The sequence below is a fragment of the Chenopodium album genome, chromosome 1, assembly GCF_948465745.1.
Source record: "Chenopodium album chromosome 1, dcCheAlbu1.1, whole genome shotgun sequence".
NCBI lineage: Eukaryota > Viridiplantae > Streptophyta > Magnoliopsida > Caryophyllales > Amaranthaceae > Chenopodium > Chenopodium album.
The window spans coordinates 10,123,201-10,147,440 of NC_137834.1; the positions used below are offsets into that span (position 1 = coordinate 10,123,201).

The window sequence follows — 24,240 nt, forward strand, 5'->3', positions numbered from 1 at the left end:
TGTACTAATTGAGTAGTAGGATTAATTGTCACCCCAATTAATATGGTCTTTTTACTAGTGATTGTCTAGTTGCTTAAAAAAAGTTTAAATGACAAAAAATACTAAATTTACAAAAAAAAAGTGATAATTTTAAAAACTGACAAAAAAAAAAAATAAAAAAAAAAATGAAAATTGGGGTGACAATTTTAGTTTTAAATTTTAATTTTTTTTTTTAATTTTTTTTTTATTTTAATTTTTTTTTTCATGTCCTCTTTTTAGATTTTAGTTTTAACAAAACCGAAAATTAAAAATAAAAAACAATGCGAAATAAGTCTTAAAATTTTAGTTTTTCATAATTTAGCATGCTGAAAGCTGTTCATTTATCCGTCTAAGGTCACAAAATTTACAAAGAGGGTTTAAGCAAGTTGCTCAATTCAACATTTCAACCCCATCAAACCTAAAACCCTCTTATCATCAATCACTCAAACTCTGAAGTCTGAATGAAAGATTTCATTCAAAACCCTAATTAAATTAAAACCCCAGAAAAATGCAACAAGTTTGCAAATTCTACAGACAACCTTCAATTCTGTCTCCCTTCTTTCTCTCTCCTCCACCGCCATTTTTGTCCTCCATTAAGCTTGTGAGACCTCTTCATCATAAGCACACTACCATCACCATTAGAGCTTTTGCTACTGCTACTGCAGCTTCTGAAGCTGTTAACAATGGCGGCAGCAACAGTAGCAGTGATGAAACCTTCTTTGCTAACGACGCCGTTTCGTGGGCTTCTCTTGGTGTTTCTGAAAAGCTCTCTCATTCTCTCTCTAATTCCGGCTTTTCCAAACCCTCTTTAATTCAGGTTTTTCTGCTTCTCTTTTAATTTGCGTTTTTGATAATTGGGAAGTTTGTAAATTGGGAAGTTTTTAATGATATGGATGCGTGTTTTAAGAATTTTTGGTAATTGGTTATAATTTTATAAAATTTATGTTACTCGGGTTATTCGTTTAATCTAAAAAATACTCGTGTTGGATCCTCGACACTCTAACATGGGTGTGGACAACAGGACACCTCTAAACCAAGAACATGGAAAATTTTCATTAAAAGTTTTAGTCACAGGAGAGGGAATCATATAGTCATACATCTCTGTTATCAGCATGTTTTAATCTTTGTTTATATGTTCTAATTTTAATTGAATTAAGTGTGGATGTAAATATGCAGAAATGTAAATTGTAGATTTTTGAGTATTGGACTTTTGTTGATAAATATGCATACTGAATTAACTGACTATTCTGTTGAAGCCTCTTCGATCAATGCATTTTTGGGTTATGTTTTTCAAGTGATGGAGTTTTCAACAAACTTTTAGTAAGAACTGAATCACGAGGAAATACCCCATAAAGTTTAGGAATGAAGAGTGATTGTTGACAACCACTTATTGATCATGAGATAGGGCAAGGCTCCAAGCTTTCTCGAGCTGGAAGCCCCTATATTAATCTTAGTTCTTGCAAATTTTATTAACTAGTAGATCATGTGTTTTTTTAATGCAATATTCGATGGTTATGTAATCAGGCTTGAAAAAATTTCTATTAATTTTTTGCCACTTTATTTAGACACACATCATAGAGTATTGGTTCTTTTAAATTTATTGTCCTCACTGATGGCAAAAATCAAGCTTTGCATTAGAATGGACTAAATATGATGTCTCTCACTTTCTCTGACTATCCTCTGCCCTATTTGTTTTGAAAATTTGAAGTCACAAATTGCAATCTAGTCCAGTTATAGGTTTTGCAACGAATTGCAATTGTTGGGGTAATATATTTGACAACCTATTACCTATATGGCTAAATGCCATTAGTTGGAGCCCTGTGATTCTGTAATTGTAGTTTACACTAAGATACACTTGACAAATAAAGACACTTTAGGTTAAACCAATGTTGTTCTTTAATAAGCATACTAAATTGGTTAAAATCCAGATCATTAGATTGGGTTTGAAAGTTCCTCTCATACTATATCCGTATATAATCTCATTGTCATTCTTAAATTAGATAGTGATACATTCCGGGGTAGAGACATTGTATGTGAGTTAAGTGAAAAAGGGAAAGTTCGTCTTCAGTTGTTGAACCGGCCAAATACTCTATGATGTATTCTATGTTAACCGGAATTTATATTGTTATTCAGGCTGCTTGCATACCATCCATACTGTCAGGAAAAGACACAGTTGTTGCTGCAGAGACAGGAAGTGGTAAAACACATGGTTATCTTGTCCCACTGGCTGAGAAGCTTCTTCATGCACGCAGTGACCCTGGGCTAGGAGCTCCAGTTCTTGGAAAAAATCATCTCTCGCAGCTTTCTCTTGTTCTCTGCCCTAATGTTATGCTTTGTGAGCAAGTGGTTCGCATGGCTAACTCTCTATGTGGTGACAATGGTGAACCCCTCCTCAGAGCAGCTGCAGTGTGTGGGAAGCAGGTAATACTCTTGTATAGTTGTGTTTGGTTTTTCTTCAGCATTTTGGTTGTCTGATGATTATGAAAAATTTATACTTCGCTAGAATCTTAATAAATAGCGATCCCTTTGGTGATTTTAGGCTCACACTGTTGTGGTTGTCTTAATCTGAGAAAATGGGGTGCAATATTAAGCGAGGTTTCCTGGTTTGTGGAAAAGGATATTTTGGGATTACCTCTCATGTGTGAGAATTTCTCTTGTAGGGATGGCCTCATAAGAAACCGGACATTATTGTCTCTACACCAGTTGCTCTTTTGAATTATCTCTATGATGTTGATCGAGAAAGAAATCGTCAGTTTAACTTTGTGCGTGGGGTGAAGCATGTGGTAAGTTAACTGGTAGCTTTACTCTATCCTGTCTAAATTCTATAAAAGCACTAAATATATCATTCTTACTTTTGGTGCACTAAATGGCAGGTGTTTGATGAAGCTGATCTGTTACTTTGTGGTAGCTTCCAAAATCAAGTTGTTCGTCTCATAAACATGCTTCGTTTTGATGAGAAGCTGTTGTCACGATCAAAGAATAGTGCATCCGAGGAAACAAAAGAGTTGAATTCTGACCTCCAGTTATCATTTGATTGTGAAGATGAAGATGATAAGGACATCGATATTTCCATGGAAGAAGAAATTGTTGAGGATGGTACATCGGTAGATTTGGTAGAAGAGGTACCTGTCTCTGGTGTGAGAAAGGGCTGGAGAAGAAGTCGTGAATATTATGAACGTAGTAAGCAGTATATCTTTGTTGCGGCAACTCTTCCAGTAAATGGAAAGCAAACAGCAGGTGGAATCTTGAAACGGATGTTTCCAGGTGTTAGCTGGGTCAGCGGAAATTATCTTCATTACCACAACCCTAGGTAACACCTGTATAATTGACTCTATTGTGTGTTTCCATCTTAATTTCCTTATTAATTTCCATTTTCTGCTTGTTATTTATGCTTCTTCCTATTTGATTGGTTCAATTATGTCCTGTGCGTAATTCTAGAATGTGATTGTTTGTCAATATTTAAGAGTGCCTAGTGTAGACTATGTTTTCTCTAGGACTTGTTAAAGTTTATCATATTGTTGCTTTTTGGTGCTTCAGGTTAGAGCAGAAGTGGGTAGAAGTTTCTATCGATACTCAAGTTGATGCTCTTATAAATGCAGTAAATCAAGGTGTCAACTACAGTTCGCAGGCTTCTGATTCTGCTATAAATAGGACAATGGTGTTTGCAAATACTGTTGAGGCAGTAGAATCAGTCGCTAAGATATTGCAGACTGCTGAGATCCAATGTTTCTGCTACCATAGGAATAGCTCCCTTGAAGAGTCTACAAAGAATTTAGTTGAATTCAGAGAAAGGGGTGGTGTGCTAGTGTGTACGGATGCCGCAGCTCGTGGTCTTGACATCCCCAAGATATCACACGTTATTCAGGTATTTGCTATGACTTCATCTGCTATTGTTATCACTTAGTTTTTATCAAATTCTAGATAAATTATTATCATACTTGAATGATTTTGGACTTACTATAAAGAAGGAAGTGTGCATCTCTGATGTTTTGTGATGAAAATCCATCTAAAATAAGTAGCAATATAAAATTACGAAATTTCTCTGTGTTCTTCCTCTCCAAAGAAGCCCACAAAATTACCTGTTTAACTAGTACCTTTTTATTTGTGGTTTGCTTTGTAGAAGTAATTCATACTAGTATTTGATTAGGGTGGAAAATTTTTCGTTTTCCGTTTTTATGATACACTAATGCCGTTTCTTTCAAGTTATTGATATTAGTGGAATTGTAGCTAAGATTGAATTGATCTGGAGGCTTCTCTTTCAAAGTTTTATAGTAGTGGAAAGTGATAGATTGATAAGTTAAAATGAGGTTCCTGGTGTAGAAGTTCCAACTTTGGTGCTCTGTTCAAAATCTCTTAAAGTTAATGATCTGATATAGCATTGATTCATTGAGGTCATGCTCTAGAAATCAGATAATCTTTTGCCAAGACCTCAATTTTGATAGTCTTGTGATAATCACATTTCCATACCAGCTCCAATAAGCATATTTTGAGTTGGCATGGAAATGTGATTCCCGTTAGCTGAATAAGAACATTTGCTTAAACCTCCAAACGGAAGGGACTAAAGGTACGCATCCATTTGACTTCCGTCAAAGTCTGCATTTGGGTCCTTCATTAACAAATGTATTAGAAAATTTTGTACCCTTTAACTAAATGGTTTGAAACACCAGTTCATACAGAACAATCCTGCATCAAATAGTCTTTATTGAACCTTTCAAAACTATGCTATTCAAACTTTTTGTTCCATTATGAGGTATGAGCGCATGACCCTTGGACGATATAACAGATACCACAGTGACTAATAACGTCAAATTTCCTCTTTAAGACCCATGTCTGATTCCACTTAGATCCATACACTATCCCGTTGTATGAGGTATGACCTTTGGACAATATAACTTGGATACTTCAGTGACTGAGAACGTCGAAAATCCTCTGTGAGACCCCTGTCTGATTTCACTCAGACCCATGTTTTGTCCATCAAATCCTTGCAAGTAATGTTAGAAAACTATCTTTGCAAAAAACAAGATTTTTTCCAGCTTAGATACAAGTTCTGATGGTTTAACCTCTCTGTTTATTATTTTAAGCACATCTCAATTCTTGGGTTGCCTTTCAAAAGCTGTCCAAAGCTAATAGCTTAGTATGCCAATGTAATGCAGATATATTCTTTTTGAGTGCCTTCTCCTTCTCTGTCTCTCTTTCTATCAAAATTGATTTGTATTTTTGTTCCAGGCGGAATTCGCTTCTTCTGCTGTGGATTTCCTGCATAGAGTTGGTCGTACAGCCAGAGCAGGTCAACATGGTCTTGTGACAAGCTTATATAGTGAACAGAATTGTGATCTTGTAGCTGCAGTCCGAGAAGCAGAAGAGCTTGGAAAGCCAGTGGTATTCTTCAAACCATATACATTATGCTAATATAACAAACCCCTCTTGTGACCTTTAAAAGAAAGGAAAAAAGGAGGTTTTCCACGTGGATGTTTGAAAAAACAAGCCTGGCTGTGTGGACCGTGGAGTGTCCATTACATCAGCATGACCTACCAGACCTTGATGGCTTCATTTTCTAGTCAGATTTAGCAATTGTGACCATTTGGGATGACAAACCTAGGGCTGAGGTGGGCTTGAATATAGCTCTCTATTTCAGGCCTCAATTCTCTAGTGGGACCTATCCTTACCACCAGGTCGACCACCTTCAACCCCAACCTCCCCCCCCCCTCTCCCCAACACACACACACACCCCTAAGGCCCCGTTCACTTTACCTTAAAAAAATAATATTCATTAAAAATAATTGAGAAATTCTCAATGGTAGCCCTCTATTTTTGCTTTTTCCCAATGGTAGCCAATGTTTTTTTTTGCATTCTCAATGGTAGCCTTTAACTTTTTTAAAAGTTGCAACCGTAACCTTATTAAGTATAAACCGTTAAGGCGTTAAATACCCATTAACTTTAACTATTGTCAACAATTTCTCTCTCCTTCCCTTCACCTATCTTCCTTGGTAGCATCTCCAACCCCAAAACCTCCACCCGCAACACCCTCCACTCCAACAACCACTACATCTCCGTCCCTCCTTCCACTGCAACAACCACCCCTCTCCACCCCCCTCCACTCAAATGCAACAACCCAAAACCCACCACGAAATCGGCTGCCAAGAACCCAAAACCCATCACGAAATCAACCATCCAGCCCACCCACAAAAACACCTAATTGCCGCCCAACAAAACCCCACCTAAGAAACCCGCAACTCATAATATTACCACACACCCCATGAAAATAACTACCCATTTATGCACGAAAACCCCATCCACGAAAAATACTCCCACGAAAATGAAGAACCCTAGAATTTGATTGAAAATAAAAAGGGAGAGGATGGAGAAATGAAAAGCACTTGATACTTTAGAGAATTAAACAATTGAGAGTTTGGAGGTTGATGGACATTTACACATTTATCAAATAATGGTGATGAAGGTGGAGAATAAGTCTATGGAGTTTGGAGGTTGAAGGAAGAGAAGAAATAAGAAGGATGGAAGTATTTGTGCGTGCGTGGGGGTATTTTCTGATATTTTTTTTCTTCTTTTATTTTTTTATTATCGGAATAGTATTCCATAGACCGTAGTTAGATTTAATGGAAATTTAACAGAAAACCACCATTAAGGTTACAGTTGCAAACATGTGAAAGTTTAGGGCTACCCAGGAGAATTGAAAAAAAAATTGGCTACCATTAGGAAAAAACAAGAGTAGAGGGCTACCATTGAGAATTTCCCAAAATAATTTCAGTTGAGTAAAAATAAATTCAATCAGTAAAAATAAGTTCAGTTCAGCAAAAATAATTTTAATTCAGTAAAAATAATTTCAGTTCAGTAAAAATCTATAAATGTAAAGAAGAAATATAATAGCGATTCAGTAAATATAATTTCAGTTCAGCAAAAATAATTTAAGTTTAGTAAAATTAATTTCAATTCAGTAAAAATAATTTTAGTTCAGTAAAAATAATTTCAGTTCAGCAAAAATAAGGTGTAGTGAACGGGGCCTAAGAAAATGTTTACACCTGTGAGGCATCTGCTAATGTGATGTTAGTGACTTGGTGTTGCCTTTTTGTGTAGGAGGTTAGGGGTCAGGTCTTGTGGCTTCGTTATTCCACTATATATGGCATTTTGAAAGAAAGGGTTCTTGTTTTCTTGGGTCTGGGAATAGTGGGTAGTGGCGTTATCATTTTTCCATGCAAGCCCCATGCATAATTCCTAAAAGTTTAAGGTTTCTTTCAGATACATCTGAGTTTGTTTTTTTATTTTCCTTATTATTTCAGGAGACGGCATTTAGCAGGAAAAGAGGCTTTCGGAATAAGCTTAAGAAGAGAGGTGAGGTTTTCTTGCCTTGAGGCAGAGAGTTTGATTTTATTAACTAACCACTGCTGCCCGGTTATTATCACAATCTTGCTTAGGATAGCGTATTGAAAAAGGAAAATGAGGCCTACCATGTTTAGACTTGTCGATAGCGTCGTAAACTGGTTGAAATTGGAAATAGGTTGCAATTTTGAGTGTAGTAAGCCAAATTGAACTAGCTATAGCGTATACGACTGTACCCATAATCAGTTGGCAACAACATTACAACTTATCACTTACCAATGCTATCATATTACGCTTTAGCTTCTTATTCAATCAGTTTAAGCTGAAACTTCTGTGTTTCCATTGGAAACAGGTCGGAACAAGGCTAGGGATGCATCCCCTGTTGCTGAAGTCCTGTAACATGATATCAAATTTTGGCGTAATAGAGAGGTGAAATTATTTTACCTGACTTTTTAATGTAACTTATTCAAATCTCACTGTGTACATAATTTCTTTTCTTATAATATCAATGAAAAAGATGTTACATGATTGGGATCTTTTTTTTTTTTTTTTTTTTTTTTTTTTTTGTGTGTGTTTATTTTCATCTTAATAGGCCCGACAATAAAGCATAAAACAGCTTTTTTTTTAATTTTTTATTTTTTTAATAAAAAACTTTACCAACAACTCAAACAACAGTATTGATTGCAACCCAAGCTTGGCCTATTGATAACAACTTTTGTGTGTGGCTGGCCATAATGTATGGGTAGCTGACATACACCAAGTAACCCTTGATCGACGAGTAACCCCTAACCGAGTGAGTAACCCCCAACCGAGTGAGTGACCCTTGACCGACTCAGTAACCCCTATAGCACTAACATAGTAACCCCTATAGCACTAACAAAGTAACCCCCATAATGGTTGCTAGCCACATATAAAAGTTTTTGTATTGATAAAGGTCGTACCTTTTAACTTTGAAGTTGGGGTTTTCCACCATTTAGAGGCATTTTGGGGATGGAAATTCCTTACCCTTCACCCACTCCCAAAGAGCCTAGGCATGCTAGATTGCTTGCCAGCCTAGCCTAGATCAGGTGTTCCATGTGTGGGGTTTTCGCCTGGTATGGCAGTTCCCCCCCCCCGGGGGGAAAAAAAACACTGCAGACTGACATCAGTGCTACACATGATCACTGCTTAAATTTACTCGTAGTTAACTATATTATCTCCAGAATGTTACCTATACCAACAAAGGAGGTTCCAGACTTATCCCTCTATATACCTAGCTAGTTAGCTTTATTTATAGTCCTTTGTCATCTGCTTTCCTTCACACTTAACCAACCACTCTAAAGAATGTGATGCTGTAGAGAGTGTTTTCAGCTTCTACGAACCTTTGTACCTGACATAAGGTTTTGTCAACTGATTTTTTTCACTTTGATATTAACCTTGAAATCATCTTGATTGTGGGTTTTCATGTACAATCAAAGATATTTGGTGCATGCACTGCATCTGGGAGTACTCAGAATGGTACTACCATCCCGATGCATGCCAGGCGCGTGATGTGAATTTTAGATGTCACGACCGGGTGATGTCTATAGTCAGTAATTTGTCAGTCACATTTATATTTTGCAAAATTAAGTTCAACCACGACTTAAGCTTATGATAAATGAATTGTGCACGTAAAAAAGAAGGGGGAAAAAAAACCTCTTTTAGCATACACCAATAATGCTAACTTAATAGCCAATTGCCCCATTTTATTAAAATGTCATAATTCACAATGATTACACTAAAACATGACAGATTTTTCCTGTTGTTTGTATGTGGTTATGTGACTATTAACTATTACTAGTATTTGCGGATGGAAGGAGTATATTAAATATTTTCTTTCTCTCTTTAGTCTACCTTTTTCGAAAGTTAAGGAAGATGCACATATTGATATATGGTGAAATTGGAATGCATGTCATATCACATATCCAAAGGGGGTAATTAAGGGTTGTTCTGTCCATAACTTTGACATGAATGTGTTATAGCTGTGAGTCAGTGACCAATAATGCTTAGTTTGCTAACTATAGAATCCTTGTAAAGTTTAACAGGCATTTTACAGGGGAATTGGGTAAGCCAGATATTTTTCACGCCATTTTTAACAGCCAAACGTTCATAACGAGGGAATTGATGCTCCATTATTTCCTACCAAATTCATAGACAAAGGATCACAAGGGAGCAAACTCAGTGACCCACAGATCTTTCAAGGGACCCGGGTCAGACAATGATCATACTATAACCACCCAGCTTGATAATGCCAAATTCAAATCTGGCATGATGAACTTTCACATCATCATTTGAATGGTACTTGGCTCTGCAACATTGGCAAGTGCCGTACTATAGGCATTTGCTAGTGTTCGGATGGATGTGTATACGGTGTTTTGTTCGTATATAGCAACTTCAACGGTCCATTTGCATCGCTATTTAGCTATGTACTCCATTTGCTTCCCTTGGTATATCTAGTGAAAGCATAAGCAGGCATCTGATGCTGTTAAGAGTGTTTTCAGCGCCCTTTAATTCAATATTAGGCCTTGACAACAGATTTCACTTCGATATTCATCATGCATCTCGGAGTAGGTTAAGTGGTGGTGGGTAAATTATTTTGCTACTACTTAGCGGTTAATAATTACCTCCCGATTAATCAGTAGATGATTTTAAATTACATAGCGCTAATGCAGTAGCTTATTCGTATCTTTTTTTATTAGTACATTATTCTCAAGGTCTCTTCAGTCTTACTTTTTTCATAGCACATTTGTATGGCATATACCGCATATCAATAACTTTGAATATTGCATGTTTTAGCACTGAGCAACGCACTGACTAATAATGCTAAACTTTTTTTAGCTGTAAAGACCTTGCAAAGTTATTAGATTTGCAAGAGAAAGAACGTTTGTAAAGGGTATCGACAAAGGATGACTAGGGGGCGACCCATGGATCGACCAGGAGGGGCCGGGTTGGAAAAACGATCACTCGAACTTCCTAGATTGATCAGAGTCAATATAAAATCTCTAAGGGGGTGTTTGGTTCAAGCATATTAGGTATAAGGTATGGGTTTGGAATGACCAAAACCCATACCTTGTGTTTGTTTCTAAAAATTTCATTTTTCAAACCCATACCTCAAACCTCTAAGGGGGCGTTTGGTTCACATAATTAAGGTATAATGTATGAGTTTAGAATGGTTTAAAGTTTAAACCCATACCTTGTGTTTGTTTTATGATTTTAAGAGTTTCAAACCCATACCTCAAACTCCCAAGGTATGGGGTTTAGAAACCTCGGGAGGGAGGTGGGTTTGGCTCATTCCCATACTTTTAGCTATCAAATAAAAGAAAAAAATTGCATTCCATAAGCATACCAAACATATAGTATTAAGAATGAAGTTCCAAACCCATACCACTATAGTTTCATTCCTGATTCCAACCCCATACCAGTTTGCGAACCAAACGCCCCCTAAGTTAAGGGTTTTGGAAACCCAAGGGGGGAGGTGGGTATTGTTGTGGGTAAAAATACCCCGTATACGTGGACCAATCCCATAGTGACACGTGACCCAGTTATAGGGTGACACGTGTCACCACGGGAAGACGCCACCTAGCCCTTAAGGCCGTGGACCAATCCCATAGTGATACGTGGCCCAGTTATATGGAGACACGTGTCACCACGGGAAGATGCCATGTGTCAAAGGCATCTAATCCCTTAATAAATCAACATGTCCGAAAGCCCTAATAACGTCAGGGCCCAAATCCCGAGAGATATCAATGAAAGCCGCAAAACGGCGCCCCCAGAGTAGCACGTGGCACTCACTGATTGCACAGCCAATCACGTCACGCAAATCTAGGGTATAAACCTTAGAAAGGGGCACGAGTCCCACCCCTATAAATACCCCAATCATTTATGATGAGGGGGATTCAGACAATTGAAAACAATAGAGCATTAAATAGCTCCAACTTCTCTCTACTTTCTCTCTCTAGCCTTTTCCGTTCTGATCACTGACTTGATCGTCGGAGGCGAATATTCCGTTGATCGGGATATTCGTTGTTTTGCAGGTGGGACCAACTCATTGCCAGCAGAGCGTGACCAGTATCCCAGGAAATCCAAAAAAGACCCGAAACATTTGTAAAGCAAGGAAATCCAAAAAAGACCCGAAACATTTGCAAACATTTGAATGTTTGACGATCGTACGTTTGCAAATGTCCGTGCCATCGAAGGCCGACTGGAAGGTCCCCGAGAGTACCGCGGACTAATTTCTCTGACTTGTTGGCGAAGACGCAGTCGGCTGGGGGGTGGAGTAGGCAGCCTCGAAGAGAGGAGCCTGAGCCGTCCAGACGATGGAAGGACTCAAGGGATTACCTTCGGCATAAGCAGCGGGAGCGCGCCGCCTACTCTGACACGGCCTCAACCCCGACAATGTCGGATGATTTTTCACATCATTCTCTTTCCCAGCATACCAACACGGCCATCTCCAGTGGAAGTCAGGCAATTCGCACCCCAACTCCTATTCCAGTCTTCCATGCTCCAACTCCTATTCCAGCCCAATCACTGCAATATCAACCTCAGGGGTTCAATGGCTTGATGCAGCCAAACCCCCAGGCATACGGACAATATGGGCCATATGGGCAGGTGTACGGACAAGCTCCCTATCTGGCTGGACCGTCCGTGCAACCGCAACCCATCGATTGGCAGATGCGCCTACTTACTCTGGGAGATAAGCCGCCCCCGTTTTCGCAAGATATTTTAAATGCCCCTCAGCCACCAAAGGTGAAGAGTGTATTTGTGGGAGCTTACGATGGTACAGGCAACCCAGAAGAACACATCACCTCGTACAGGAACCTGATGTACTTGCAAAGCGTAGATGATGCTACTTGGTGCAAATGTTTCCCGGCTACTCTGAAAGGTGTGGCACAGGATTGGTTCAACAGTTTGCCGGCCGGTTGTATCAATTGTTTCACTACTCTTAGTTTGTTGTTCGTGGGAAATTTTTCATACAACATACCGCCTCGAAAGACTAGCCTTAACTTGGCGACAATCGTCCAAGAAAAAAATGAGGACTTATGCTCGTACGTCCAGCGATTTAACCAAGAAAAAGCCCAAATTCATAATCTACCGGACGAAATGGCTTACTCTAAATTTCTCCGGGGATTAAGGCACAATGGTTTTAAATTTGACTTGGTAAGGAAAAAGATTCGGACATACGCAGGTGTTCTGCGGGAAGCCGAAGCTTATATTGAGGCGGCGGACTTCTGTTCGCTCACAAAAGCAGAAGCGCCGGCCAAGGGGGCTGAGAAGAAACCTTGTCAGCAAGACTCGGCCGGCAAAAAGAAAGAAGGAAAAAAGAGAAAGGAAGTCTGGGTGGCTGATGGCCAGCCACAGAAATCCAAGAAGGTCAAGGCGTACGAGCCCTAGTTTGAATTAAACAAGGATTGTTATTCTATCTTGATGGAAATCAAGGATAAGTTTGAGTTTGAGAAGCCACAGCTGCTGAGAGGCCCGACTCAGTATAGGAACAAGAATAAGTACTGTCATTACCACAAGGATGTGGGACATGACACGAACGATTGCATTAACTTAAAGAGACTCCTGGACAAACTAGCCGAGAAGGGCATGCTGAATTCATATGTGATGAATTCCAAATTCACTTACACACGGACAAACAACACGTCCGAGCAAAGACAGAAGAATGATAAGAACAAAGATAAAGATGATGGCAACAACACTGATTCAGGCTTTGTGGCCGTGATATCAGGAGGATTTGCCTCAGGCGGTCCCACTATGAAAGGGATCAAGCAGGACGTTCGGAACCTGGGAAAGGTGATGCAGATGGATTCGGTGAAGGCTGAACCCTTCCCCGAAGTAATCATCAGTGAGGCCGATCGGGGGGAGGTCAAAGCCTTGCACAATGATCCCATGGTATTCATTATGAAGATAGCCAATTTGAAGGTCGGACGAATATTGATAGACACGGGTAGCGCGGCTGATATCATCAGCCTGACCGCCTTGAAGAATCTAAGCTTCCCAGAGGATGCTCTCCAGGACATCACTCACCCGCTGGTCGGATTTGGGGGGAATGTCATCCACCCAGTGGGGCGGATAGACTTACATGTCCGATTCGGGCAAAAAGGGGAAGGAAGAGATATGGTTGTCCGCTTCTTGGTCGTAAAAGAACTGGCTGGATACAATGTCATACTCGGCCGTCCTACACTAAATGCAGCAAAAGCAGTCATTGTGCCTCACCTAATGCTGCTAAAGTTTGAAAGGACAGACGGGAAAATAGGTACAATTCAAGGAAGTCAGAAGATGGCTAAGGAATGCAATCAGTTGGCGGTTAAGCCTACAGCGCGCGGACTAAAACCGTCCGAGCCAAAAGAAGAAGGAACCTCACTCCCAACACACCAGGTCGGCCAGAAGCGTAAGGCGACCAAGATAGAGCAAACATAGCAGCTAATGACTGTCGGACGGCCAGAAGAGCTACGCCCCCAGCCGGCCGGCAGTCACCAGGATATAGTGCTTGACCCCGATCAACCAAGTCGGACGGTCAGTGTGGGCACTATAGCTTTGGGTGTGCTTGGGGATGAGTTAATTCAATTATTGAGAGAGTTCAAGGATGTATTTGCATTTGATGTCGATGTGATGCCAGGTATAAGTCCAGATCTGGCCGTGCACAAATTGGCTGTGAATCCGGCCGTTAAACTTGTCCGTCAGAAGAAAAGGAATCATGGAGAAGAGAGGAATCAGGCGGCCGCAGAAGAATTCAAGAAGCTTCTGGACGCCGGTTTCATTCGACAATGCTATTACCCAGAATGGGTGGCCAATGTGGTCCTTGTCAAGAAGCCGAATGGAACTTGGAGAATGTGCGTAGATTACACCGATCTAAACAAGGCATGCCCTAAGGATAGCTTTCCCCTGCCTAAAATCGACCGTCTGGTTGATTCGACGGCCGGGCATGCCCTGATGAGCTTTATGGACGCATACTCCGGATTCCATCAAATTCCGTTATGGGAAGAAGACCAGGAGAAAACAACGTTCGTGACTGAGCAGGGGTTGTATTGTTACAAAGTTGTGCCATTCGGCCTTAGGAATGCCCCAGCTACCTTTCAGCGACTTGTTAACACAGTCTTTAGAGATCAGCTCGGCCGGAATATGGAGGCGTACATTGATGACATGATTGTCAAGTCAAAAGAGCCGGCCGACCATTTGAAAGATCTACGAGAAACTTTCACCGAACTCAGGCGGCATAAGATGATGTTAAATCCAAAGAAATGTGTCTTTGGTGTTGAGTCCGGTAAATTTCTCGGATTTTTGATTGATCAACGTGGAATCGAGGCCAACCCTGAAAAAATTCAAGCTGTCATGAACATGAAGTCACCAAGGACAATTAAAGAAGTCCAAAGATTGACCGATTATTTGGCCGCACTTGGTAGATTTCTGTCAAGATCAGGGGATAAGTGCCGCTATTTCTTTCAAACCATAAAAAAGAAAGCCATGTTTGAGTGGACAGAGGAGGCCGAGGAAGCATTCGTACAGCTAAAAGGCCATTTACATACATTGCCTCGGCTTGTCAGTCCACTTAAGAGCGAGAAGCTATTCATCTATCTTGCTATCTCAGAACACTCCTTAAGTGTCGTCCTACTTGCTGAACGGGACGGCCGCCAGATCCCTGTCTACTTTATTAGCCACGTTCTACATAACGTTGAGCTAAGGTATCCCCCCATTGAAAAATTTGGCTTGGCATTGTACATGGCATCAAAAAAGCTGCGGCCATACTTCTTGGCACATTCAATTATGGTCTACACAGACCAACCTTTGAAGAAGCCATTTACAACGCTAGAGGCAAGCGGCCGTATGCTGAAATGGGCCTTGGAAATGAGAGGCTTGGATATTACATTTGAGCCAAGAAAAGCAATCAAGGGGCAAGCCTTTGCTGATTTTTTAGCTGAAATGACTCGGCCGGATCTTCAGACGACCGGAGATCAAATCTGGAAAGTGTTCGTGGATGGCAGCGCGACAGCCACTGGTTGCGGTGCAGGTGTTATATGCCAGTCACCTGAAGGAGATAAGTTTGAGTACGCCCTGAGATTCCAGTTTCAAGCCTCTAATAACGAGGCCGAGTACGAAGCCCTCTTGGCCGGCCTAAGAATGTGTAAGGCGGCAGGAGCGACAAAAATTGACGTATGCTCGGACTCCCTACTTGTAGTCGGCCAGGTGAATGGAGACTTCGAGGCGAGAGAGCCGGCCATGATAAAGTACGTGAAGATTGTAAAAGAGGAGGCTGAGAGCCTAGATCATTTTACCCTACAGCAGGTCCCTCGTTCGTCCAATCATCAGGCGGTCGCCCTCTCTAAGCTAGCATCCTCAGCATCATATGATACTCCCAGGTCAGTGTTTTGGGAAGTAAAAGAGAAGAGGAGTATTGACGCTGAGCCAGTACACGCAATTGATAAAAGCTCCACTTGGATGGACGGGATCATATCTTACCTTAAGGACGGATTACTCCCGGCCGATCCTAAAGAGAGCTGGTTGATGAAAAAGAGAGCGGCTTGGTTTGAAATTAAGCAAGGAGAGTTGTTCAAAAAGGCATTTGTAAAGCCGTACCTGAAATGCATCACTCCTGAGAGAGGGTATGATGTCTTGGATGATATTCAACAGGGGCAGTGTGGTTCTCACATTGGAGGACGAGCTTTGGCTTAAAAGGCTGCTCGCCTGGGTTACTACTGGCCGAGCTTAAAGACGGACGCAATGGAAATGGTAAAGAAGTGTGACAAATGCCAGAGGTTCGCAACATTAATTCATCGACCCGCCAACAGTCTTTCGGCCATCAGTAGTCCGCTCCCCTTTGCCAAATGGGGGATGGACATTTTAGGACCATACACACCAGCGTCCGGCCAGAGGCGGTATGTGTTTGTAGCAGTAGACTACTTCACAAAATGGGTAGAGGCCGAGGCCGTCCGGGGCATCAAATGGACGGATGTTTCAGCCTTCATATGGAAGAGTATCATTACACGCTTTGGCGTTCCTCAGTCTATGGTGTTTGACAACGGACCTCAGTTCGAAACGCCTCAACTCAAAGAATGGTTGGAAGACCAAGGCATAGCTCATTGCTTTGCTTCAGTCGGCCGCCCACAAGCAAATGGTCAGGTAGAGGCATACAACAAATTGATCTCCAATGGAATTAAGCGCAAGCTTGAAAGAGCAGGCGGCTTATGGGCTGACGAATTGGTTAATGTGCTGTGGTCCATACGAACCACGGCCAAAAGTTCCACAGGAGAAACTCCCTTCTTCTTAGTCTATGATGCTGAGGCGGTCCTTCCAATTGAAATGTATGAGCCCACTCTTAGGGTGATGCTATATGATGAAGCGGCCAATTGGGAAGCCATAAAGACCGCTCTAGACTTCCTTCCTGAAGCTAGGGGCAATGCGGCGCTTAGACACGAAATCTATCGTCTTCGGATGACAAGGGCATACAATCGCCGAGTGTCAAAGCGGCCGATAAAATTGGGAGATCTGGTCCTAAGGAAGATGGAGGCTGTGGGACGAGCAACTGAGGATGGCAAGCTGACCCCAAATTGGGAAGGGCCTTATCGAGTCAGAGAAGAGGTTAGAGATGGGACTTACCATCTTGAAGCCATGGACGGCCGACCCATCCCACGTACATGGAACACTGACAATCTGAAGAAATATTATGTTTAACTACTTAGCCAAAAGCTGTGTATACAGCTAGGTCTGTTGACCGAGCAATGTAAGCCGTACGGCCACGACAATGTAATTTTGACAAATTAATGAAAAAAGTCAAACATTGTTATAATTATTTTTCCATTTAATTTATGCTTATTTGCACAATCATAACTTATATGGATAGGCCGCGTGAAATTTGCAAGTAGGTTGCTTGCAACATAGCAACACGGTCGCAGAACAAAAGTAAATCAAATAAAATAGGAATGGGCAGCTTGATCCCAAAATTCACATGAATGCGTCCGCCCTTAATTAATGCGGACGATAAAGGTAAGGTACCCTGTGAAACCCATATAGTGGGGCAAGGGCATACCAAGGCATTCCAGCCCAGCCGAACATGAAAATTTTAAGTTGAGATCACACTTGGAATTTCCTGAGTGCGTCCGAGCGATAGTTTCAACGGACAAACTCAAATAAAGCCAATTGAACAGTCAATTTATGTGTTGATTCGGCGTACCACCTAGTCCAAGGGCAATCATTATTATGATTTGATTAACTTGGTAAAAGTCATACCACCTAAGGTATAAATTTTACCAAGCCAATCAAACCACCCAAAGTATGGAGGCGAACGCTGAATAAAGGGGCATACCCCCCAATTGTACGAAGATACAAAAACGTGAAAAGTACGTGTACGAAAATGCAGAAACCATATAAAAACTTGTTAAGTATAAAATGTGTAAAGTATGAAGCAAAAATTGGAAGCTAAATTAATAAAAGGGCCGCTCAAAAGGCGGTAAAATATCTTACATAAAAACCGCTCGAAAAGGCGGTTGAAAAAGTCAAGAAAAATATACATAAATAGAGCTTAAAAGCAGAGAAATCTGAAAGTCAGGGGGCGGCCGGGGTTGAAGCTGAATCATGGACTGGGATGGGATCCTGAGAAGCTGCAGGAGAGGCGTCCTCAGCTGGCACCTCTTTGCTCTCCGCTTCACCATCATGGCCGGCCGCCACTTGATTTTCCTCATCCTCTGAGGTTGTTGGTGTGGCGTCCAGCTCAGGAGAAGGTTGTCCAGCCTTCTTAGCTTCTTCCCTGAGGCAGACGAAGTTGAGGCGCTTAGTGAAGCGCTCTTGAAAATAGGCGGCCTCCCCATCTTCCACCATGAGCTCGAACGCTTCGAAGAAGAAACTCTTCAGCCTATCCTCAGCGTTTTGCTCAATGCGGACGACCTCGTCTGCGCTAGGGGCCCGAGGCGTCTTCAGCTGGAGAGTCAAGTACTCAACAGACTTCTTCAAGGTCTCCACCTCGGCCCTAAGTGCGTCCGCCTCGTCCAGGGATTCTTTCAAATGCTTCTGGGCCAAGGACACCTCACTTCTGAGCTTCTCTGAAGCCTCAAATCCCTCCTTCCAGCGTTCGCAGTCTAGCAGGGCTTGGTCCCTCTCCTGTCTCATGGCATCCCTGGCCACAGACTCTTGCTGAAGGGCCTCGCCCAGCTTCACCAAATCTTCCGCCTGCCGCGCCGCCTTGTCGGACAGCGCGTTGATCTGGGTCTCAAAATAGCGACGCTGGACGGCCACCTCCCCAGTAACGGCATCCTGGGTCTTCTGAATCTGGGCCCAGGCATGCTTCAGCCGCTCATTCTCCTTGTCCTTCCATTCCAAGAAAGCATTCAGCCGCAGGAAGAGCTGCGTACATGGTAAATGTGTTAGCAAAGTGAGCGAAAAATTGGCTAAGTGCATTTGAGGGTAAAATTTACCTCAGCGCTGCAATTGATCATGGGGCCGAGGAAGCCCTCATGTATTCCCCGCAGCTTGTCTCGCTGCTCAGCGGGGACGGCCCGAGCCATGGCCTCCCGCATAGCCTTCCTGTCCGCCCCAGTAAGGGACTGGTCGGGCAGCTTCATTTGTAGCTCCTCTGCAATGTCTGTAGGCGGACGCAAAGAGTTTACTGTAAGCTCAATAAAAAAAAAAAGGATAAGGAACAAAATAAAATCCAAAGTTATTGGAACTGACCGTTAGAGAAGCTTAGAAGAGTAGGAAGGTTGAAAGTGAATGGCGGGGGCGGCGCAGGCTCGGTACCCTCTTCCCCCGTCCGGCCAGGCTGATCGCCGGCCGACTGATTGGCATCAAGCCAATCAGATTCATTGACTCTTTGGACGGGCGGAGTCACTTCTGGCCCGGTCGGTTTTGCCGGGGTCGACTTACCCCTATCGTCCGATTTCTCGGACCTAACATGACCCGACATGGCGGCCGGATCTACGGACTTGGAGGCCCCGCTATCGCTCAGCCGGGGTTGTTCTCCTTTGGACTGTTTTGAGACAGTCCGCGACGTCGTCTTGGCCGCAGAAGTGGAAGTGGTCTTGGATGCGACCGTCTTCCTCTGTTTGGACGCCTTACCGTCCTGATCCGTCTTGGACGCAGGAGACGACTGCTTCCGTTTGGACCTGGGGGTTGGAGTGGCCAGCTGTAGAGACAAAAGTTAGTAAAAGAAAGCAAGATAATATAATAGGCCGAGCCTAGTTAGGAAGAAGATCTCTTCCGTAATGCATACACGAACGTAAGGAGAAAAGCTAGATGGGTTTACTTACTCCTTTAGATTGCTCGTACAGCCTCTGGCGAGCCTTGTACCGAGCCAAGTCAATCTCGGACATGTTGACCTCCCCTTTTTGCTCTTTGTCCAGCATCTTGTACGCCTCAGCTGAAAGAGGAGGAAAAAGAGTTAGAAAATTCTTCAATATCAAATAAAATGTGTAAGTGTAAGAATATGTGTCCGTGCGTCCACCTTGGGGCAGGTTCTTTACAGGCCATAGGCGGACATAAAGGTGGGATCCCGCAGCCAGCTGGATAAAGGGACCCAGTTACTTGGAACGCACTCAGTTTTGCCGTTCCTCTTCACCCGCTTGACTTTGAAATATTCAAGCTGGTACTCCTGGCTGGGGTGGACGGGTGGCTTATCGGGCTTGAGATCCCCACGTCCAAGTTGAATTAGCTCAGCATTGAACCGATTCATCCGCAAGTTAAATTCGACGTCCTTAGTTTTGATGCGGTAGAATCGGTGCTTCCAGTCGCGCCACTTGGAGACGCGGTCCATCACCACCATGTAATCTCTAGTGGTGCTCAAGATGAGCCAGTCGTCCGTATCCGCGTCCAGCTTAGTCAGTGAGTGTATCTCACAGAAAACTGCAAAGTCTGGCTCGAAGCCCTTGCAGACGCACGTCACCAGGTATCTAAAAATGTTCAACCAGCTGTTTGGCATCAGCTGGAAGAGAGCTATATCATACTCGTCCAAGATTGTGCGGACAAAAGGATGGAGGGGGAAGCGCAGTCCAACGTCTAAGGCCGCCCTGTAGACGCTGAATGATCTTTGGCGCGGCCTCTCTTCTTCCCAGGCGGCCAAAGCGCGGGACTTCCTTGGAGGCTGGATCTCAAATCCTTCCCCAAGGAGGAGGAATGCCTTGTATTCCTCAAAGTTGTGGTTCAGGTAGCCCAAGGCCGTGCTACCCACCATACAGGCGTACGGATCCTTGAAGTTGTCAATGTTGGCAACATCCTCCTCGGTCGCCTCTTCGCCCTCTGCGGCCGCCGCTCCGCCCTCGGCCGCATTCTCAGCTTCGCCCTCTTCTCGTTGAGGAGCGCTCCCAAACTCGGAAGATAGCACTCTGTCAAGGTCGGCTGCCTCCGCCGAGCTGCGGCTCCTAGAACTATGGCCGCCTCGGGGGGAGATAATGTCTTCCAGTGGCCGTTTGCCCTTATCTTTGGCACCGGCCGCCTGACTCCCAGTAGGAGGAGCTCTGCGAGGGGGCAGGTCGGACGGTTCATTAAGTGAAATCCCCGTTCTTGGTCTGTCCGACCTGCCATATCGGAGATAGAGTTCTGAGGGAGTGGGGACGGACGCATCAGCGTCTGCTCGAGAAGAGGAAGGAGGCCCCTCACAGAGTAGCAACTCGGCCCCATCCATGACCGAGCTGGCATATTGGGGGGAACCTCAACCCCGGAGTTTGCCCGGACGTTCCCCCCATTAAAGGAGCGCCTTGAGTTCTTTGACGCTCCTCAAATGAGGAAGTTACTTCCACGGCCGAGCAGTGAGTGCCCGTGGAAGCGGTCGTAGGAGTAGTGGAAGGGGTCTCTACATTAACATTGTTTGGGTCATAAGGAGGCCTAGGGTTTACCAGACTTCCGTCTGGATTTCTGGCCGCATGACGATCGTACGTTTGCATCGTCCGTGCCATGTTCGACTGCAGGGACAAAGAAGAATGGGTGGATGTGAGTTGGTACGCACTAGAAATGGACCCACTCCATGAAGGAGACAACTCGTCTCCGTCCACTCTAGACTCCTCAGTCCCAGGCAAACGGCCGACCTCATGAGGAGAAACGGACGAAGCCGAGTGTTGAGCCAGCTTTTAAATAAACAAAGAAAATAAAAAGACAAGGAAAAGAAAAACAGGCGGCCTACCTCTGTACGTGTTGAAAACTTGGAAGCCTTGAAGATTGATCGGAAAATTCAACGAATGTCACCGGAAAACTCAAATGCACGGCGGAGCTCTCGAAGATTCAAAAGAAAATGCACTTTCTCTCTCTAGAAGCTCTGACTTCTCTCTAGAAAATGTAAAGTTCCAAAGTACCAAAATGAAGTCAAAACCCTTGTATATATAGGGAAAAGTTATGAGGGAAAGAGAGTAAATTCATCTTTCCCACCTAACACAGCTGAACGGTTACAATTTGAAAAGTGTGACCTAGAATTTGGAGAGACAAAGAGCAACTCCGTTAAATTAGGCGGAAAAGAGGATGACCTAATAAACGGCGCGTCCAAAGGGAAGTTGGCAGAGCTAAAGCTCTCTCCGCAGTGGCAAGACGGCCACATCTCCCAAAAGTAAGACGACCTATCTTCGTCCAGGGAGGTTGGCAGAGCTAAAGCTCTCCGCAGTGGCAAGACGGCCACATCTCCCAAAAGTAAGACGGCCTATCTTCGTCCAGGGAGGTTGGCAGAGCTAAAGCTCTCCGTAGTGGCAAGACGGCCGCATCTTCCAAAAGAAAGACGGTCTATCTCCGTCCGCACCATTTGTATAGATAGGCGTTCGTTCCAAAATTGTCAGGCGGACGGAAAACTGACAAAACCATAATACCCCTGTACGCATCAAGGCTACTTGAGGTCAGAGGAGTCAGCCTGTAAGCGTACGAGCCGCCCCCTCTGAGGGGCAAATGTTGTGGGTAAAAATACCCCGTATACGTGGACCAATCCCATAGTGACACGTGGCCCAGTTATAGGGTGACACGTGTCACCACGGGAAGACGCCACCTAAATCAGAGCCCTTAAGGCCGTGGACCAATCCCATAGTGACACGTGGCCCAGTTATATGGAGACACGTGTCACCACGGGAAGATGTCATGTGTCAAAGGCATCTGTTCCCTTAATAAATCAACATGTCCGAAAGCCCTAATAACGTCAGGGCCCAAATCCTGAGAGATATCAATGAAAGCCGCAAAACGGCGCCCCCCAGAGTAGCACGTGGCACTCACTGATTGCACAGCCAATCACGTCACGCAAATCTAGGGTATAAACCCTAGAAAGGGGCACAAGTCCCACCCCTATAAATACCCCAATCATTTATGATGAGGGGGATTCAGACAATTGAAAACGATAGAGCATTAAATAGCTCCAACTTCTCTCTACTTTCTCTCTCTAGCCTTTTCCGTTCTGATCACTGACTTGATCGTCGGAGGCGAATATTCCGTTGATCGGGATATTCGTTGTTTTGCAGGTGGACCAACTCATTGCCAGCAGAGTGTGACCAGTATCCCAGGAAATCCAAAAAAGACCCGAAACAGGTATGGCTCATACCCATATCTTTAGTTTAAAATTAATAGGAAAACTATCATTCCTAGATAAAAACCAAACACATGAAATCAAGTATCAAGTTCCAACCCAATACCCCCCAGGTTTCATTTCTCATTCCAAACCTATACCATTGTTTGAACCAAATGCCCCCTAAGTTGATGAGCTTTTACAATGTCACCTGGTTGATAAGCTTTTTATTTTTTTTATTTTATTTTTTTTTATTTTTATTTTTTTTGGTGTTTAGAGAGTAGCAAGGGCGGGGGTGAGAATCGATCCCAGGATTCCTAGAATCGGGAGAGAAGCTCTAACCACTTGAACTATCCCTCACTCTCACCTGATTGATAAGCTGGTGCTACGTTGGCAATCGAGCAACACCATTGGCGTTTGCGAGTGTTTGGATGCGAGTGTTTTTGTTCATATGTAATGTAGGTACTTGATAACAACTTCAATGGCTAGCAAGTCAATTACTCCCCTGTAGGGTTGGGATGATTTGGCTGTTGAAACTATTGTCGCTATAACAAGATCTAAGTGATGATTCTGACCCAACATACCAGCCTTTAGAAAAAGTGTTAGCCATTTAGCCAATTTTGGCGCAGGCTGTGCAAACAGGTTTTGTTAACAGCTAGAATCTTAGAATACGTCTATTCGTTTAATTTTTAATCATCTGAATTAATTGTATCTTATTAGAACTTGTTTTAAAGGTAAAATATTTTTTAAGATGGGGGCATTATATTACTATAATATGCGTTATACACTTCTACCCTCAGTTGGCCGACAAAAAACTACCCACTTATATTACTTAAATTGTGATTGGTGCACCCAAAAGAACATTTAGTATATTTAAAAGAACATGGGTAAAAAAATGAACATGTTTTTATTTTCTTGCAACTGCAAATCCATCACTTTCTTCTCCTGCAATTTCTCACTCCTCTTTCCCTTCCTATCACTCTCTTTCTTGCTGCCAATTTTTACTCTCCTTTACACCATCATTTTCATTTAAGAATTTCAATGAATTTGGATAAAAATCATTTCCAAAGTACTCATTTTCTCTCTATTTTTTTCTATTTTTCAAAAAAATTTCAAAATAGCAAAATTGTTCATCTTCAAAGTGAAACCCAAGAAAAAAAATTGAACTTATTTCAACAATTCAACCTTCAAACTTAAACAAATGGTGGATTCAAGTAAAATGTAAGTATAAATTTTGTACATGCAAATTGTTTTTCGTCAATAATTTTAAAGTCAAAGTATTTAATTTTGTAAATTTGGGGTTTTTTTAAAAAAAAAAAAAATTAATTAAAGCTATAAAGTACAAGTTGTTCAAAAAAGAACAATTAGAGGAGAAAGAAGAATAGTAATGAATTGAAGCCAACTGGAAGATAACC

The 24,240-nt window shown here is 42.7% G+C and overlaps 1 protein-coding gene across 3 annotated transcripts; it reads left to right on the forward strand.

The window, feature by feature from the left end:
* The first annotated feature begins 357 nt into the window (after window positions 1–357).
* On the forward strand, window positions 358–10,069 carry LOC145560222 (DEAD-box ATP-dependent RNA helicase 22-like). Of its 3 annotated transcripts, none has more exons than XM_081621643.1 (9): window positions 358–835; window positions 2,152–2,439; window positions 2,679–2,801; window positions 2,892–3,328; window positions 3,556–3,883; window positions 5,245–5,397; window positions 7,314–7,365; window positions 7,706–7,782; window positions 9,409–10,069. In XM_081621643.1, the coding sequence occupies exons 1-8, from the start codon at window positions 527–529 to the stop codon at window positions 7,750–7,752; spliced, it is 1,737 nt and encodes a 578-aa protein (XP_081477769.1). In that variant the 5' UTR covers window positions 358–526; the 3' UTR covers window positions 7,753–7,782; window positions 9,409–10,069. The 3 variants fall into 3 exon arrangements, with proteins under 3 accessions (XP_081477769.1, XP_081477704.1, XP_081477639.1); XM_081621578.1 differs by having other exon boundaries at window positions 9,417–10,069; XM_081621513.1 differs by lacking the exon at window positions 9,409–10,069 and having other exon boundaries at window positions 7,706–7,881.
* The last annotated feature ends 14,171 nt before the right edge of the window (window positions 10,070–24,240 follow it).